The 18,557-nt window shown below is 33.4% G+C and overlaps 1 protein-coding gene across 1 annotated transcript; it reads right to left on the bottom strand.

Annotated features, from left to right (window-relative positions):
• Window positions 1-521: 521 nt before the first annotated feature.
• On the bottom strand, window positions 522-15,079 carry ETAA1 (Ewing tumor-associated antigen 1). The gene is made up of 6 exons (XM_008585137.1): window positions 14,884-15,079; window positions 13,603-13,728; window positions 13,252-13,328; window positions 9,857-9,969; window positions 7,561-9,614; window positions 522-780 (listed from the first exon to the last, which is right to left on the bottom strand). Exons 1-6 carry the CDS (start codon window positions 15,077-15,079, stop codon window positions 662-664), a joined length of 2,685 nt encoding a protein of 894 aa, XP_008583359.1. The 3' UTR covers window positions 522-661.
• Window positions 15,080-18,557: the final 3,478 nt, after the last annotated feature.

The raw sequence follows: 18,557 nt of genomic DNA on the forward strand, positions 1-18,557 counted from the left end.
TTTCCTACCAACCATGTTCCTAGAAATATGGAAGTATTAATTAAAATTCAGAAAGGTGGGCTGAGCCCGTGGCGCACTCAGGAGAGCGCGGCGCTGGGAACGCAGCAGCACTCCCACTGCGGGTTTGGATCCTGTATAGGGATGGCCGGTGCGCTCACTGGCTGAGCGCGGTGTGGCCAGTCTCAAAAAAGACAAAAAAAAATAAAAATAAAAAAATAATTAAATTCAGAAAGGTATAAAAACCTTAAACAAGTTACTGAAAGTAAAACTATATAGAAATAGTCCCTATTACCTCAGTAAGTTGAAGCTTTGTATTAGGAAAAGAAATTACAATAGAAAATTAAGTAGATTATCTATTTTTTGATGATTACCTGCAATCACAGTATTTAAAAATATAATTACTTTACTCTGTATAATTTTAGTACATAATTGGTAACTTTACTGAATTTTCCAAAATTTACGTGTAATTACTTTCACATACATTTCAAAGGAAAGGTTTCATTTACCATCATTGAAAAGATTTATTATTTAATAAAGTAAAGTCCATGCTTTAAAAGTCAGCATTAAATTTCTCACAGAGAAATCAAGAAAAAAAAATTTCCTATCATAGATAGTTATCAACAGTCTGTTAAGTCTTCCAACTAATATTTCATTACGGAAATTAAGTGGGAGCTGTATTTACAGATGATGCCCGTGCTTTTGTCATTCTTCGAACCAGTGCTTCTTGTCTTTTTCTCTGAATTTCTTCAGGGGAATACTTTCTATTTTTCTCCTCTTCCTCTAAAAATTAAGCAAAAATATAGCTATTAATTTTACAGCCTACAAAGTCATCTTGAATAAGAGCTTTAATTTTTGCCTTCTCATTACCCAGATTTGCCTATCAGTTTGGCTCTTAAATCATACTAAATTACTAACTATAAGATTCAAAGTTCATACATACAGATACAATGCTTCAACTCAAAAGAAAATCAGGCACTGACCAATCTGTCCCTATCTTATGCACACTCTTCACAGTGTGATCAAACTCAATTTGATTAAAAACTATCTTTATTTTGATTACCTACCAAATACTTCATGTGGACTATGACATCTAATTTACATGACCCACGAATGAATCTATCTTAAAAACTGGTATTTTAAACGTTATATGAGGGTACTTCAAAAAGTTCATGAAAAGATTCATAGATTTGTACTATCTTGTAATTCAATTTTTCAATGAACTTTTTGAAGCACCCTCATATAAACTTTAATTGAAAAGTAGTCAAAATATGATAAATTAAATTTGATAAATTAAGTTTGATACCAATATCTTAAATAGAGTATGTTTACTATTCTAAGATAAGCTGTACTAATAGTCATCTACTTTTTTCTCTATAGAGCTACAAGGTTTTCATTTCAGCCACTGAGGCAAAATATTTTAGAGTGATAAAGTGAAATCTCTCATGTCAAACTGGCCACCTGTGACTCCCTATTAGAGACTATATTTTTATTTGAAATATGTATTTTGTAGAGACTTTAAAATAGATTCTATTAAGTAAATTGAAATCATATTAGAAACCATTTACTCATTTAAATAATATTTAAAATTTAAGAACTCTAATACATATTTAATTTTTATTGGAAAAACCATGGCATGTTGTAAAATATGCTTTTCAGAAAAGTAAATAAGAACGTGTGACAGTCAAGCACCACATAATGATATTCTGGTCAGTGAGGACAAATGTATGATGGTAGCCCTATAAGACTACAACGGAGCTGAAAAATTCCTATCGCCTAGTGTCATAATAAAACCTATCTCATAGCTGTCTTAATGTTGTAGTGCAATTACTTTTTTAAAAAATAAATTTAGTGTAGCATAAGGGTAGTGTTTATAAAGTCTACAGTAGTGTACTATAATTCCCTATGCCTTCACATTCACTCACCACTCACTCATTGACCCACTCGGAGCAACTTTCAGTCCTATAAGCTACATTCATTGTAGGTACCCTATACAGGTGTACCATTTTTAATCATTTATATTGTATTTTTACTATGTTTAATATGCTTAGATACACAAATACGCACCACTGTGTTGCATCTGCCTACAGCATTTAACCCAATAACATGTTGTACAGGTTTGTAGTCTAGAAGCTATAGGCTATACCCTATAGTCTAAGTGTGTAGTAGGCTATACTATCTAGGTTTGTGTAAGTACACTTTATGATGTTCACATGACAAAATCACCTAACCACATTTCTCAAAACGTATCCCCATTAAGCGACACATGACTGTATTGTGAGAAGAAAAATATTATTCATACTGACATCTAGAAGAAGATTCAGAATTTGTTATATGATATTTCTCTTGTAAACTAAGACAGGCATTTTCCAAAATATATCATCTGTCTCCCTTAACTTTCTTGGTATAATCAGAAATGGGAGAGGGTATTCAGTTAAAAAATACATATTTTGAATAAACTCCCCAGATAATTCTGATGTCTTTTCTTTTAAAAATTTTTTTGTATACAAACCCTTGACCTTGGTTTTACCACACTGTGCTCTAACCGAGCTAACCAGCGACCCTTGATCTTTTTTATTTTTTAAGTTAGTTAAGACTGTAGCTACTTTCCCTTACAGAAAGACACTAGAAGATACTTTATAATTAGTTTGGGCTGGCTGGTTAGCTCAGCTGGTTAGAGCACACTGTTGGTAACTCAAAGGTCAAGGGTTGGGATTCCGGTACCACCAGCCAGCTGCTGAAATATACATACATACGCGCGCAGCGTGCGTGTGTGCGCGTGTGTATGTATACATATATATAATTAGCTTGACTAATTATCTAATATTTAAGCCTCAAAACTGAGAAACACAAAAAACTAAGAATACACGTACACAGAATTTAAATTCAACTGACTGTAAGTATGAAAGGAAAACAGGTTAATAACCTACAACAGCAGAAAAGAATATAACTTCCTAAAATTGGCCTTACAATTGGCTTGGTGNATTCTAAGATAAGCTGTACTAATAGTCATCTACTTTTTTCTCTATAGAGCTACAAGGTTTTCATTTCAGCCACTGAGGCAAAATATTTTAGAGTGATAAAGTGAAATCTCTCATGTCAAACTGGCCACCTGTGACTCCCTATTAGAGACTATATTTTTATTTGAAATATGTATTTTGTAGAGACTTTAAAATAGATTCTATTAAGTAAATTGAAATCATATTAGAAACCATTTACTCATTTAAATAATATTTAAAATTTAAGAACTCTAATACATATTTAATTTTTATTGGAAAAACCATGGCATGTTGTAAAATATGCTTTTCAGAAAAGTAAATAAGAACGTGTGACAGTCAAGCACCACATAATGATATTCTGGTCAGTGAGGACAAATGTATGATGGTAGCCCTATAAGACTACAACGGAGCTGAAAAATTCCTATCGCCTAGTGTCATAATAAAACCTATCTCATAGCTGTCTTAATGTTGTAGTGCAATTACTTTTTTAAAAAATAAATTTAGTGTAGCATAAGGGTAGTGTTTATAAAGTCTACAGTAGTGTACTATAATTCCCTATGCCTTCACATTCACTCACCACTCACTCATTGACCCACTCGGAGCAACTTTCAGTCCTATAAGCTACATTCATTGTAGGTACCCTATACAGGTGTACCATTTTTAATCATTTATATTGTATTTTTACTATGTTTAATATGCTTAGATACACAAATACGCACCACTGTGTTGCATCTGCCTACAGCATTTAACCCAATAACATGTTGTACAGGTTTGTAGTCTAGAAGCTATAGGCTATACCCTATAGTCTAAGTGTGTAGTAGGCTATACTATCTAGGTTTGTGTAAGTACACTTTATGATGTTCACATGACAAAATCACCTAACCACATTTCTCAAAACGTATCCCCATTAAGCGACACATGACTGTATTGTGAGAAGAAAAATATTATTCATACTGACATCTAGAAGAAGATTCAGAATTTGTTATATGATATTTCTCTTGTAAACTAAGACAGGCATTTTCCAAAATATATCATCTGTCTCCCTTAACTTTCTTGGTATAATCAGAAATGGGAGAGGGTATTCAGTTAAAAAATACATATTTTGAATAAACTCCCCAGATAATTCTGATGTCTTTTCTTTTAAAAATTTTTTTGTATACAAACCCTTGACCTTGGTTTTACCACACTGTGCTCTAACCGAGCTAACCAGCGACCCTTGATCTTTTTTATTTTTTAAGTTAGTTAAGACTGTAGCTACTTTCCCTTACAGAAAGACACTAGAAGATACTTTATAATTAGTTTGGGCTGGCTGGTTAGCTCAGCTGGTTAGAGCACACTGTTGGTAACTCAAAGGTCAAGGGTTGGGATTCCGGTACCACCAGCCAGCTGCTGAAATATACATACATACGCGCGTGCGTGTGTGCGCGTGTGTATGTATACATATATATAATTAGCTTGACTAATTATCTAATATTTAAGCCTCAGGTCAAGGGTTGGGATTCCGGTACCACCAGCCAGCTGCTGAAATATACATACATACGCGCGCAGCGTGCGTGTGTGCGCGTGTGTATGTATACATATATATAATTAGCTTGACTAATTATCTAATATTTAAGCCTCAAAACTGAGAAACACAAAAAACTAAGAATACACGTACACAGAATTTAAATTCAACTGACTGTAAGTATGAAAGGAAAACAGGTTAATAACCTACAACAGCAGAAAAGAATATAACTTCCTAAAATTGGCCTTACAATTGGCTTGGTGATATTCCGGAAAATAATTTCAAATGATATCAAGTCAAACCATGAAAATTTGATTAGAGAATCATCTATCTTTCCCATCAGCCCTTCTTTTAACTCAATCTATAATAAAAAACACACAGCAAAGTCTCAAACTATTCCTAGGCATTAAGCAAAAGTGGCTTTCTTAATCTTTACCTTTAAAGTGCAGGGGTCAGAAAATTTTTTTCTGTTAATGGCCAGAAAGTAAGTACATTAACCTTTGAGGGCCAGATGGTCTCTTCTTGCAACTGCTTAAGTCTGCCATTATAGCACAAAAATAGTCATGGACAATACATAAACAAATGATGCGCTCAAATAAAAAAATGTGTTCAAATAAAACTTTCTCTATTTATATAATTTCCAGATGTCGTGAAATATTATTCTGTTGATTTTTTTTCAACCATTTAAAAACGCTAAAACCGTTTTTACTATGCTGGCTGTACAAAAACAGGCTGCAGGCTGGATTTCAACAGGCCATAGTTTGCCAACTCCTGACTTAAATCAATGAGGGAGTTAAATGGGTTTTGTTTCAAAGATACTCCCTGGAGAGCAGCTTGCTACATACCAATGTAAAAGGAAGAAAAAAACAACAGACAACATCAATAAGGTTAATATTAATTAAGAGATTGGGTACTATCAATAAACTTAAAGGAAAAATTGATAAGGTATGCTAAAAGGCAAATTTTTCACCCATAAAAAATGCAGATGGATAGCAGAAGTTTTGGGAAAAGCTCAAACACTCCAGAGAGATTTAGTCTTTAATGGAATTACAACTATATGTAAACAAATTCATTTTGAGAACACAGCTGAATTATTTACAATATTTTAATATAAATTTAAGTATTTTAAATATTCGATATAAATTTAAATATTCAAAATATTTAATAATATTTAAATTATTTAAGATTGACAGCAATTTTTAAAATTTCAAAATATCTAGTTTGAGCCATCATGTAGAGAAATGTTTATTGTCAATGCTGATAAGAGTATAAACTGGTGTCACTTTTTTGAAAGGAAATTTGGCAATATCCATCAAAATTCAAAACATTCTCTTACATCAATTTTCTAGAAGTTAACAGATACAATACACAGCATGCAGAAATTTACGTAGAAGGATATTCACTAGAGTACTGTTTGTAATTGCAAAATACTGCAACCAACTTATACCAATATAGAAACAGTTAAATTATGGCACATCCATATAACATATCACGTAGATGTAGTAACAGGAAAAGATAGCTATAATTAAATTAAGCAAAGGCACAAAAGCAAGTTGCCAAACAGCAGGTATATAGTGTCTACTTCCATCTATTTAAATAAATCTATAGGTATACACACATATTTACATATATGTATGCATATACATGCATACACACACCTTTTTATATGCATAAAAATGATACATGATGTATGCCGAACTGTTAATAGTGGTTTTCCCAGTGGAATGGCATGGGAAAGAAAATAATATAAGACTTAATTTTTTACTTCAAATTATTGTATACTGTTTTATTTCTTTCTTTTTAAACAACTAGCATATTACTACTGCAAGTTAAAAAAAGCTGGGGGAGTCACTTAAATAGGAAAGTTTTAGCAATAATGCCAACCAGACTGACAATAGTCACTAAATTGCAACTTCTGATAAAAGACATGAAGGAATTAAGAAATGATGGAAAATAAACAAGGAAAAGACCTAATTATACACTCTTCAAGGAAGGCCTCTGTGAGAAATTAATACTTATATTGAGACATAAAAAAGCACCAACAAAAGGGTAAGGGTGGGGAAAGGGGTCAAATGTTGGGAAGGAGTAATTTAAGTCAAGGAGAATAGCATAGGCTGAAGTAGGAGAGACCCTATTTTGTTCAAGAAATTTAAAGACGGTGTAGCTGAAGCAACAGTAGGTAAGGAAAAAAGAGAAGAGGCAGGTTAAGGAGAGACAACCTAGATAGAGCTTTGTAGATCACAGTGTAAAGTTTGGATTTTATTTGAAATATGATGGGCAGCTATGGAAGGTTGTTTTAAGCACAGGAATGCCATAGTTGTCTACCTGGCTTTAAATTCTGCTATTTGGAGACTAGAATTGAAAGGGGACAGATAAAAGAACTGCAGTAGACTAATCTAGAAATGTTGGCTTGGATAAGGGTAGTAGCAGTAGAGAGTGAGAAAATGGACAGTCCTGAGACACAATTTTCAAGATAGAAACAATGGAACTTATTGACAGAATGGAGAATTGGGGAAATGTGGAATTAGAAGCATCAGAAATGACAGGTTGTATCAAATAAGTAAATCACAATTCTAACCGTCACAATTAGCACTGAGTTTTATATCAGATATTATATTAGCAAAGTGTTTAATTAGAATACTCTAAATTTTCAAATATTGTTCACCTTGCTGTTCCACTAAAAGTAGGAGTAAGATTACTCAAGTATTAATATGAGATATTTACTAAACGCCAACAATGTTAAAACTAACACTGCAATACTTATATCTACAAGTACAATTTTCCAGGAAATAACTCATAAATCATTCAACAGATATTTACTGAGTACCTTCTATATGCCAGTGATTGTACTGAGTGTTGGGAAAGAATTTGACGGAATCATAATATACCACCTACTCTTCATATATTACAGCATCATTATTTGCAAGAATCACTTTAAGAATTCTAGTTAAACATCATAGAATAGTTTTTACCTTATGTTACTTACACTCAAAACAGCAAATAACTAGTTTTATTACTTTCCAAGATGATTCTTTTCAAAGAAAACTATCTAATACATACCTCTTGAAGACTGTTTCAAAGATTCATAAAGTTTCACTGAAGATTGCTGCTGAACAGCCTCCCCAAGAAATGGGCTGACAGTTTTCTTTTTCTCCAAATCCTGTATAATTTTGGTACCAGACATACTTCCTGTTATACAATTTTGATTAAATTGAAAAAGAATTTGGGAATTTTTCATCTTTGCAAACGTATACTTTGAAAATCTATCTGTTTTGTCAAGATCACTATGAGCTTCATCCATTACAGTCTTACAGGATAGTTGCTGAGTACTTAATTTCTTCTTATAAGTAGCAATTTCAGTGCTCATATGATCTGAACGCATATTCAAATTTGAACTTCCTGCATGAAAGGATTTGGAATTATTTACTTGTGCTGGAACATCAGTGTTATTCCAAGAGACAGGCAGACTATTGATTTGACAATTTGAGTTCTTAGAGCACATAGTCAAATTTGTTGTAGCATCTAAAAAACTTGGGGAATTCCCACACACTTTTCCCTTCTCCATCTTCATTGATTTATCTATTTGTGAGCTATCTGTCAAGGAAGATGTTTGCACTGAAATGCTGCCCAGATTCAAATGCTTTGATTGCACTAACTGAATTCCTTGTTTAGATACAGTAAACATGTTTTTGGCTCCATGTTTGGTATTATCATTGACTTCATGTATACTTTCTGATGTCTTGCTGTCCTTTACAACGTCTTGTTGCTGAGTTAGTCTTTCAATATCATCACATGCTTCGTACAACAAATCATCATCTACATCATCCGCTTCCCAAGTACTCTCTAATTGATGACATGCTTTAATAATTTCATTGGCAAATAATGGATCATTCCAATCATCAAAGAAAGAACTTAATTTTGATGCATTAGTCTGATGTGGGTTACTAATACTGGTTTCATTGACTAGAGTTGCAGAGCCAAAAGGATCAATATTAACAGGTACTTTAAAAGACTGATTTAAAATGGGCTTATTTTTTTGTTCATCAGAATATCCTGTGTTCAAAGCAGACTTTTTTTCAGAAGCATTTATATTAGAATTAAATATGGTATGAATATCTTCCTTTACCGTTGTCAGATTAGATGTAACTGGACAATCTTGTATTTTGTCTTGAACAACTATTTTATTGAAAGATTTCTCAAATTTCATTTTATTTCCTGTGGATAGTAATTTGTTTAATTTATCATTTGAATTTGGCAAAAATCCATATTCTCCAGTATTTACTGATTCTCTGTTATGTGTCTTTGAAGGAAGATCTTGTAATATTTTCGAATCTCTTAATCTGGCATCTAGACTTGCATTCATTCTTGACTTACTTGTATCATTTTTACTATTAAAGGTACAGATTTTCTTTTGATTAGTAACCTGGGCTGTTTTATGAGAAGGGAAGAGTTCAGCTATTTCAACATTTTGCCTAACCAAAGGCTCATTATCTAGTAAGTTTTCCCAATCATCTTCAAAATCACTGGTAGTAAATGCATCAATGTGCTTATTAGAAGCTTCTGGCTCCTCAGTACTGTAAATCGCATGTGATTTTGTTGTCATGGGAGCACCTACTTGAGGAGAAAGTGATCCTGGAGTTTTATTTGACAGTTTTTCAGTGACCAGAGTTTCATTAGTAATGATTTGCTCCTCTTTTAAAAGATTTTTCTTTCCAAAGGTAGTATTTCTGGTGTTTAAAAAAGCACCTGACAGATCTTGACTTAACTGTCCACTACATTTCTGAGTAGAACCATCAAAAATAGCAATAAAGGCTGCTTCAGCATTTTGGTCAAATGGCTTCTGACTGCTATTTTGATCATTTACCACAGATATCTTGGTGTTTCCTTTCATTGACTTCTTTATTATAGCATTATCTATTTTGGGAACTATACCACTTAATGACTGCATCTGTACATGATCTGTATAATTATTTAAAGTCTCTGTTTCTGAAACTGTCTGGATAAAACCATGATTCCTCTTGTTTTGCTCTTGAATCACATCTAGTTCTTCCATATTTTTATCAAATTGTTTAGCCAATTTCATAAGTTCTTCTTCTTGATTTTGTGTTTTTAACCTATTAAACAACATTAAAAAATTATAACTAAGAAATGTTTTACAAGTAATTATAAATATTATTTCGCATATTTTGAAATGTTAAAACTCAAAAATTTAATACTTTATAATTCTATTAACTCTAAATTTTGGCAAAAGTAAGTAAATTTTATTAACCATTTTGAAATACTCACAAAATCAGAACAGATTACTAAAAATTTTTGCTTCATTGAGTCTCAGAAAAGTTGAAAAGTTTGAACTCACTTTGTGCAGCTGATTTTTCCTCTTGATTTTCCTTTTGTTACTATGGGAGTACAAGGAATAGCAGTTTCTCCAATCCACATGCCCAGCATGGAGTTTGTGGTTGGTTTTTCATCCTTTGGCAGAAGGGGAAAAAAAGAGAAAAAGACATGTAAAAGTTTCAAAAAAATAATAATAATAATAAAAGAAAGAGAGGAAGAAATGAAAAAAGAAAGGAAGAAAATGAAAACTAGTTACTCTGAATTATTTTCCTGTAGCAATAAATTCTGACGAGGTAACAGTTACCAAACTCAGAAACAATGAGTACTTGGGCGAGGAAGAAATGAAAAAAGAAAGGAAGAAAATGAAAACTAGTTACTCTGAATTATTTTCCTGGAGCAATAAATTCTGACGAGGTAACAGTTACCAAACTCAGAAACAATGAGTACTTGGGGGATGACAGCAAAAGTTACAAGAGTGATCAACTTATGTTTCACAGAATGAAAACATTCAAAATTAGGAATTCCTTATTTTCAAAAAATATTAAGTTTTTAAGAGTTAAATTATTTATCAAATGCATATATAATAGTAAAAGTGCATTTTTATTGAAAGAAAACTCACTTATTTCAGTTGTCATAGATACTCAAAAAACATTAATATCAGAAATAAACTATGGCAGAAATCATCAGACTTGAGAATAAAGAAAGATGCACATGGAATTCTTTCTGTATTGCCTGATTCTCCAAATTTTCCTTATCCCCATTATAATCGTTATCTAAAGTTGGACAATTCATGTTGACTTAAATTGAAAACACTTAGATAGAATGAAGGTCAGGTACAACCAAATACACACATGAAGAAAAGAGAAAAAAAGAAGAACTAAGATCAGGATTGAGTTAGAGATAAGAGCAAGGTTAGAACTGATGCTAAGAATGAGGCAGAGATAAGAACAAAGAATAAGTAGAGAAAGCAGAAAAAGTTTAACCAGTATAAAATCTAGGAAAAAGCTATTTCAGATCTGGATATTTTTGCTATTGCCTTTGTCACTTGATCACACAAGAAATTAAGAGGATTAGCTTTATGAATTAACTGTAAACCAAAATAATAAATCAAATTGATTTTTTACTCTATTTTTATAGTACCTAGAATGAATATAAATTACTATCACACAAGGTTTAGTTGAAAAGACCCCTACAACTTGGTACTTCAAAATGCTCAATCAAGAAGCAGTTTTCTTAACGTCCAGTTGAATCTAGTTGACTTTAGCTTTGCAAAATACTCAAGAAAGTCAGTAATTTCACTTTCGGACTGTATATATTTTCCCTTTTGTTTCAACAACAACCTTGAATTTAAGGAAAATAATTATTAATGATTTAATTATGGACTCTGCCCACTTACCAAGTATTTAAATTCATTCAATTTTCAAATAACTAAATTGTGACTACTTTATATGCTCAACATTATATATATACGGGGGGTTCCTATATATTCTTGTATACTATTTACAAATGTTATATTTTAAATATTTCTTCATTAATAATTATATAATTTCTTGATTCCTAACTACAGTCCAGGTGTTGTATAAGATATCTAATTGTATTACTGCATTACTTTATTTCATCCTAAAGAGTATATTATGTAATGTTGTATAAATGATGGAAAGATATACACCATCTTCAAACAACCAACATCATATAAAAAGTGAAATGACTATCCCATTAAAATGGAAGTCCATATTAAAAAAAAAATGCCATCTCTGAGATCATTTAAAGGAAATTAAATGATTTGAAGAGAATAACTCACCTAAAATAAACAACCATGAATATTTGCCATTCTGAGAACATGAGAAGCTTTTAAAGAGACCTTCATACTACCAAAGATTTAGGTGCTTTAAAAGTGCTCAGCTGAAGAAGGTAACATTTAAAAGCAACTAATTTCTCTGTATTTTTTCTTTTTACACAGGTTACCACTTGCATATTGTTGCCATTTCTTTATATGAGCTATTATTTCCAGCCCATTTAGGTAAAGGGTCTAATAATTTACTCGACTATCTTTTTATCACTATTTAGGCTGGCCAGCCCAAACACATTTTATTATGCTTCTTTCATGTGAAACCCACAATTAATGAAGATCTACTGTTAACTTATAGAGTAAGTAGTATTATGGCACAAATGCTATTTAACTAATGAACCATATGTAAAGGGACTATCTATGACAAGCCAAATATGGAATGTAGAGCTACTGACAACAGAGTTGTTTTGTCTGTGCTAGTTGTAATTCTGGATGTTTTATAGCTGCTAAGAAAAACTTTGCTTTCTGTCTCCACCACCTGGATGATGGTGATCTCTCATAAACAAATTTTGGGCCAGTGCCATCTATTATTTATGGTCAACGTACGGTAACTATCCAAGGAAAAATACCAGTTCCTGCAGAGAAGCCACTAAGCAAAAATAGGATGTTCTGTGGATTTAAATGTTGTTAAATAAGAAAAAGAGAGAAAAGCAAAGAAGCTCAGACAGTTTCACGTACTGAGCCTGTGCTTCTTAGTAACAGTCATAAGACAAATATGATAAATGATATTATGGCCACATATTTCAACTGGAAAAATAAATAAATGATAGTAGAGTTATGGGGTTCATTTGTGTCAAATGATTGGCTTAAAATTATATTTCTATTTCACTCAAACAGAATTAAAATGAAGAAAAAAAACTTTTGAAGATGATTCTATTATAGTAAGTTATTTAACAACCTTAACATAACCTTACATTTATAGTGTTCTACAGTTTACAAAAAATTTTTACCTAATTTATCCTCATAATGATCCAATGAAGAGAGCAAGACAAGCAATAATTCTAGTTTATGGCTGAATGCCTAGGGTCACACAGCATAGAAGGCTGAATGAGGACTAAATCAAAATCCAGGGCTCTCTTCACTTTAATAAGTATTTCTGCATGATCTTATAAGTCAATGAGTATTAAGAGCAGTTTCAATGGGGAAAAGTTGGACTATAGATAGTAAACAAATACCAATCACAAAAAAGTTGTAAAAGTTTAAATTCTTATTAATTGCTTTATTCTATTATTTTAGTAACTTGAAAAATGATGCCACGTGCTATTGAACACATTATAGACAAAATAAACACAAAGCTCTATTCAAAAATCATTAATCTAAAAAAATTAAAATATGATATATGTTTAGGAAAATATATATCACCAATTTTATACTATGCTTGTTTTTTTCAAAAATGTCATGTGGTTCAGAAGTAAAAAAGGTAAAAGTAATCTTTGCTGCCCCTATTTTTAGGAAAGAGAGTTATAAAAGACAAAACATTATTTTCCATTCAAATGAACTATACAAGAATTTAGTGGCACATTCTTTTTTTTTGTTTTAAAATAAACTATAGAATTAGTGATATTTACCTGAGGAGCAATACGATTAACGATATGTGAAATCTCATCACTGTCTGTCGTGTATATCTGTTTTTTTCTTCCTTTGCCTAAAGAAACAAAAACATTTCTATAAATTTTAAACAAAAACCGAAAAACTAATTTTTAAAAATAATTTTCACTTCTTAGAAAATTATTTTAATTAGCAGAGCTTAGGTGACTATGAACTGTGGTATCACATGTATATCACAGAAAAAAAATCACCTAAGTCTCAAAAAAAAAAGCTGTTATATAAAAGTTCCTGAGGTTATTACCCAACTGACCAGTTAAATCTTAATCATTTATCAAGTATTTACCCATGTAAAAATGTTAATTACAAATTACCTAACTGTTTTGTCATTGGAGAATTTTGATCCCAAAAGATATCATTCTGTCCATCCGGATCATTAGGAGAACTGAAGGTAGACGATAAATCCATTTTCAGCACTCTCTTTGGTGTTTCATACCTTTCTATATAAAATATGATTAAATAACAATTGTTGCATTTTAACACACTACTTTTCTTTATAATACTCTAAAGTCAAATTTTATAATTGGATGTTTTATAGTTCAATTGTAAAATTTTCTCCCAAGACCATTATATTACTTGGACCACAATTGAAATGTTTGTTTCACATAAAAATCCATGCACTACTTCACAAATTCGACCTTATAAACAGCAATTATTTTTAGATAACCTAGAAGCTCTAGTATACGATAGTATATGACCTAGTCACTTCATTCATTATCACTGGGATTTGAAGGCTTTGGGGAACCACCTGTAATTTACAGATATATCACAAAAATCAAAAGTATCCAAACAGAAACTTCATTAAAAGTCTGTGTATCCCCTTTCACCAACTCTATTCAACTTACACTACTCTAAAAAACATTAGTGATCCATTTCTTGGGAAGTTTGGTCTAGAATGACTTTTAAAACTCAAAGATTTGTCTTTGTTCATTCCCGAATTGCTTCATGGGAGTAAAACTAAAGGTATGCAAACTAACAAACACCAAAGTTTAAGAACAAACTCTAGGAAAGGCTTTTATATGAGTTTCGCTTCCAGCACGATTAATTCTTTTAAAATAGAACACCCAAAACTGATGAGAACCAAAGGAGCCCTCAGTTTCCTACTTGGAGGTTACACAACTACTCCTGGTTTATTCGCTGTGAGGTGAGACGTGACCATGATCTTGAGACGAGCTGTAAGATTTTCATATGGCCCCTTTCCTAAAGCAAGTCAGGACAAACGAGTTATAAGGGAAAATATTTCTCCCGGGAATATAAGCTAAAGGCAGAAAGCCTATCAACTATTTCTCCTCCCTCCGCCACTACCGCTGACTGGAGGAGCAGCCTAGAAGTCACCGCCCTCCCCCGATAGGTAAACCGCACGACCTATTCCGGTGCACGGGCACGTGGGCGGTCAAACCTAACGGGGCAGTGCTCAAACTCGGGAACAAAAGCCGTGCGGAGTGCTACAGTTATTTCTAGATTCGCGAGGGGACGATCCCAGAGAAAGTGAGCGCACTTCCAGATTCCACCCCCGCCCCAGATTTCCCTGATGCCAGCTGGGCTGTGGGGCTGCAGCGCCGAAGCCCAGGCAGGCTGCGCTGCCGACGTCTCACCGTCGGGGTTACTTTTACTGCACGAAGCAGCTGCTGGAGGCCCCTCTCCAGCTCCGCGGAGCCCGGAGCCGCGGGCCGACCTCAGCCGCCTCCTTCCCGGCTCGACCACCGGGCTCCATTCCTCAGCCGCCGCGGCCGTTTTGCGCGGCGTGATTTTCGAGCCAGGGCTGTCCCCATGTTTCCTTCGCCGACTCATTGCCTATAAGCCCCCTCCTTCACACGCTTCTCCTTTCACATTTCGCAACGGGAGGAATAAGGCAACGGCACTACAGACTGGACTGCTCGCCAACGGCCGCCGCCATTTTGGTCGGTCGAGCGCGCGTAAGCGGCGGCCGCTGATTGGCTGCGTCTGGGCGAGGGGCGGAGCTGTCAGGGAGCGGGCGGCGCGCTTCCGCAGCTGGGACCTGAACCTAACGTGAAGTCATCTGGTACCAGACTCCTCCGCACTGGCTGAGAGTGGGAGCGTGTGAGGTGGAAGAAGATTAAATGAATGCACTAGCGCGTTTTATTTGCATCTAAAATGACGCATTACTTAGATTCAGATTATTGTGTGTTGTAGAATTTTTTATGAAAAGATACAGATTAGGAAGGAAGAAATAAAATTATTTTTTCATGGATAATGTTTTGTTCGTAGAAAAATGAAAAAAGTAGAAAAAATATTAAATAAAAATAAAAATATTAAATTTATTAAATAATAAATTAACAGAGTTGCTGGATACATAGTTAATATTCAAAGATCAATTGTGTTTCGATAGATTAGGAACAAACAAAATTGAAGTTTTAAAGAAATATGGTTGATAATAGTATATGACATAGTGTTAAATAAGAATTATCACAGACCATTGTTTTGGACTAAATTCCTGCACTAGGCCCCAAAAAACCAGACTAAAAATCAAAATGGAGTCACCCCTGCTAAGTTCCACCTCACTTAGATTGTGGTCTGACCTTCTGAGAAGTCAGGAGAAAGAGATAATAGCCAATTAATGTCCCTATCAGACCAGTTTAAATCTTCAATAGATATAATGAAGTTCACTCTGTTTTAATACTTACACAAAAAAGAAGCCTGAAGTAACCTGCTGTTAATAAGCAGTTATTTTTCTGTTGTTCTGTTGTTCTGTCTGCCTGTCCCCACCTTACAAGGAAAGTAACTTTTAAATGGCCAGCCGGATTTTTGTTCTTTGTTTCCACTTTTTAAGCCTTTTATGTCTATAAAAGCTTTGTTATTTGTAACAAACTTTGGAGCACTTCTCTGACTCTGTCAGATGATATTTCCTGGGTTGATCCTCACATTTGGCTCCCAACAAACTTTACAAAATTATTTTTGCCTTGACAGCCTTAATTTCAGTTGGCAATAATAAATAACTAGGAATAAATTAAACCAAAGATTGCCGCACTACAGAGAAAACTAAAAAACTTTTTTTTTTTTTTTTTGTCTTTTTTGTGACCGGCAGCACCACACTCAGCCAGTGAGCGCACCGCCCATCCCTATATAGGATCCAAACCTGCTGTGGGAGCACTGCTGCACTCCCAGCGCTGCACTCTCCCAAGTGCGCCATGGGGTCGGCCCTATAAAACATTTTTGAAAGACGTTGAAGACCTACATCAATGAAGCATTATACTATTTTCATGGGTTGTGACTCAATATTGTTGCAATGTTAGTTCTTTCCAAACTGATCTATAGATGCAATGCAAATACATTATAAGTCCCAATACGGTTGTGTGTGTGTAACATGGTAAGTTTATTCTAAAATTTACATTGAAATGCAAAGGGCCAAAAATATCCAAGAAACTCTTGACAATCTCTTGAAGAATAATGAAGTTGGATATCTTGAAGGTATCAAGACTTACATAAAGTTCTGGTAATGAAGACAGTGTTATAGTGGTGAAAAGATAGGCTAACAGATGAAAGAAACAGAATACATTAGCCCAGAAACAGACTTCCACATAAATGGACACTTGATTTACAACAAAGGTGACCCCCCTGAGAAATGAGAAAGGGATTTTGAAAATAAATAGTGCTTGGTCAGTTTGATATTCACATAGAAAAAGAAACATGACCCTTACCTCAAGCCGTATCCCCAAATCAAGGATGAATTGATTATAAGTGTAATTGTAAAAGATTAAATAATCAATATTTTAGAAGATGATATAAATTGTCTTCATGACAGAGAATGAATTTTAAATAGAACAAAAAGGTCACCAACCATAAAATAATTATAAATTTGACTACATTAAGTTGATAACTTGAGAATTTCTGTTCATGCAAAGACAACATTAAAGAGATTGAAAAACAAGGCACAGATTGGGAGAAAATATTTATAAAATGTTTAATTAAGGGCCCCTATATGGGATATACAAGAATTGATGTAAATCACTAAGAAAATGATTGACCATCAATAAGAAAAATGGATAAGACGCTTGAGCAGGCTCTTCACAAGAGAAAAATCCAAATCATCGACAAACTTGTAGAAAAGTGTCCAACTCCATTTTTAATCAGGAAAATGCAATAACCCATCAGAGTGGCTAAAATTAAAAAGACTGACAATACAAGTATCAAGGAAGTAAGCCAATGGGAACTGTCATGTACTGCTGGTGGGAATATAACTTGGTACAAACACTTTGAAAACAATTTTTAATCTAGCAATCTCACTTCTAGGAATATACCCAGTAGGAATGCACAGACTTGTTTATCAAGAAACATTTTATAAAAGTTGCTTTTAGCAATAAAATTTAAAGTCTCAACAAACTGTAAGCAAACCAAATGGCCTTTCAACATTAGAATGGTAAGTATATTGAGCTATATTCATACAAGATACTACATAATAATGAAAATGAAAATCTACAGCTCAGTGCAACAACATGGATAAATCTCATAAACATGAAGTTGAGCAAAAAAGAGTAGACTTCTCCCCCCCATCATGCCTTCATAATAATACTATGTAAATTCCAACAGACAAAATTCAACTTTATTGTATAGGGTGTAAACTTAAATCTTAAAACTACAAAGAAAAATCTAGGAAGTGATTATCATAAAAGTTAGGATAATGCTTCCTTTTGGGAGGGAGAAGGGACAGTAATTACAAGTGGACAGAGGGAGGGGAGTATGTCATGTATTTATTGGCTTTGTTCATTTTCTTGTTCTGGTTACTGATTACAGGAGTGTTCATTTTGTGATAATTGATTGAATTGTACATTTTGTTTTGTGCACTTTGTTGTATATGTGTTGTATTTATCAATAAGAATGTCTTACAATTTTATTTCATTTATTTATTTAATTTATTTTTTTGCAGCTGGTTTGTAAGGGGATCTGAACCCTTGACCTTGATGTTACAATACCACTCTCTAACCAACTGGGCTAATCCACCAGCCCTGTTTTAAAATTTTAATGTAAGCCAAAAATCTTAGTTTCCACCAAGGAACTTATATATTTCTTCTGTCTTTGTAACTTACTTATTTTCACTCTTCAGTTTGGCTGACAAGAATTTTAGAAATGAATACGAGGTTCAGTTCCAGCAATTATGTAAACCATTGTAACCAAATAATTCCATTCTTTTTCCTTGTACTAATACTTTCCCTTGCCATGATTGTTTTAAAACCTATATACATTTAAAGCACTATTTAGTTTTATGTATTTATAACTGGACATGACTGTTTGGAATACAAGTAACATTACA

This window comes from Galeopterus variegatus, unplaced genomic scaffold, assembly GCF_000696425.1.
Source record: "Galeopterus variegatus unplaced genomic scaffold, G_variegatus-3.0.2 Scaffold3469, whole genome shotgun sequence".
Taxonomy (NCBI): Eukaryota; Metazoa; Chordata; class Mammalia; order Dermoptera; family Cynocephalidae; genus Galeopterus; species Galeopterus variegatus.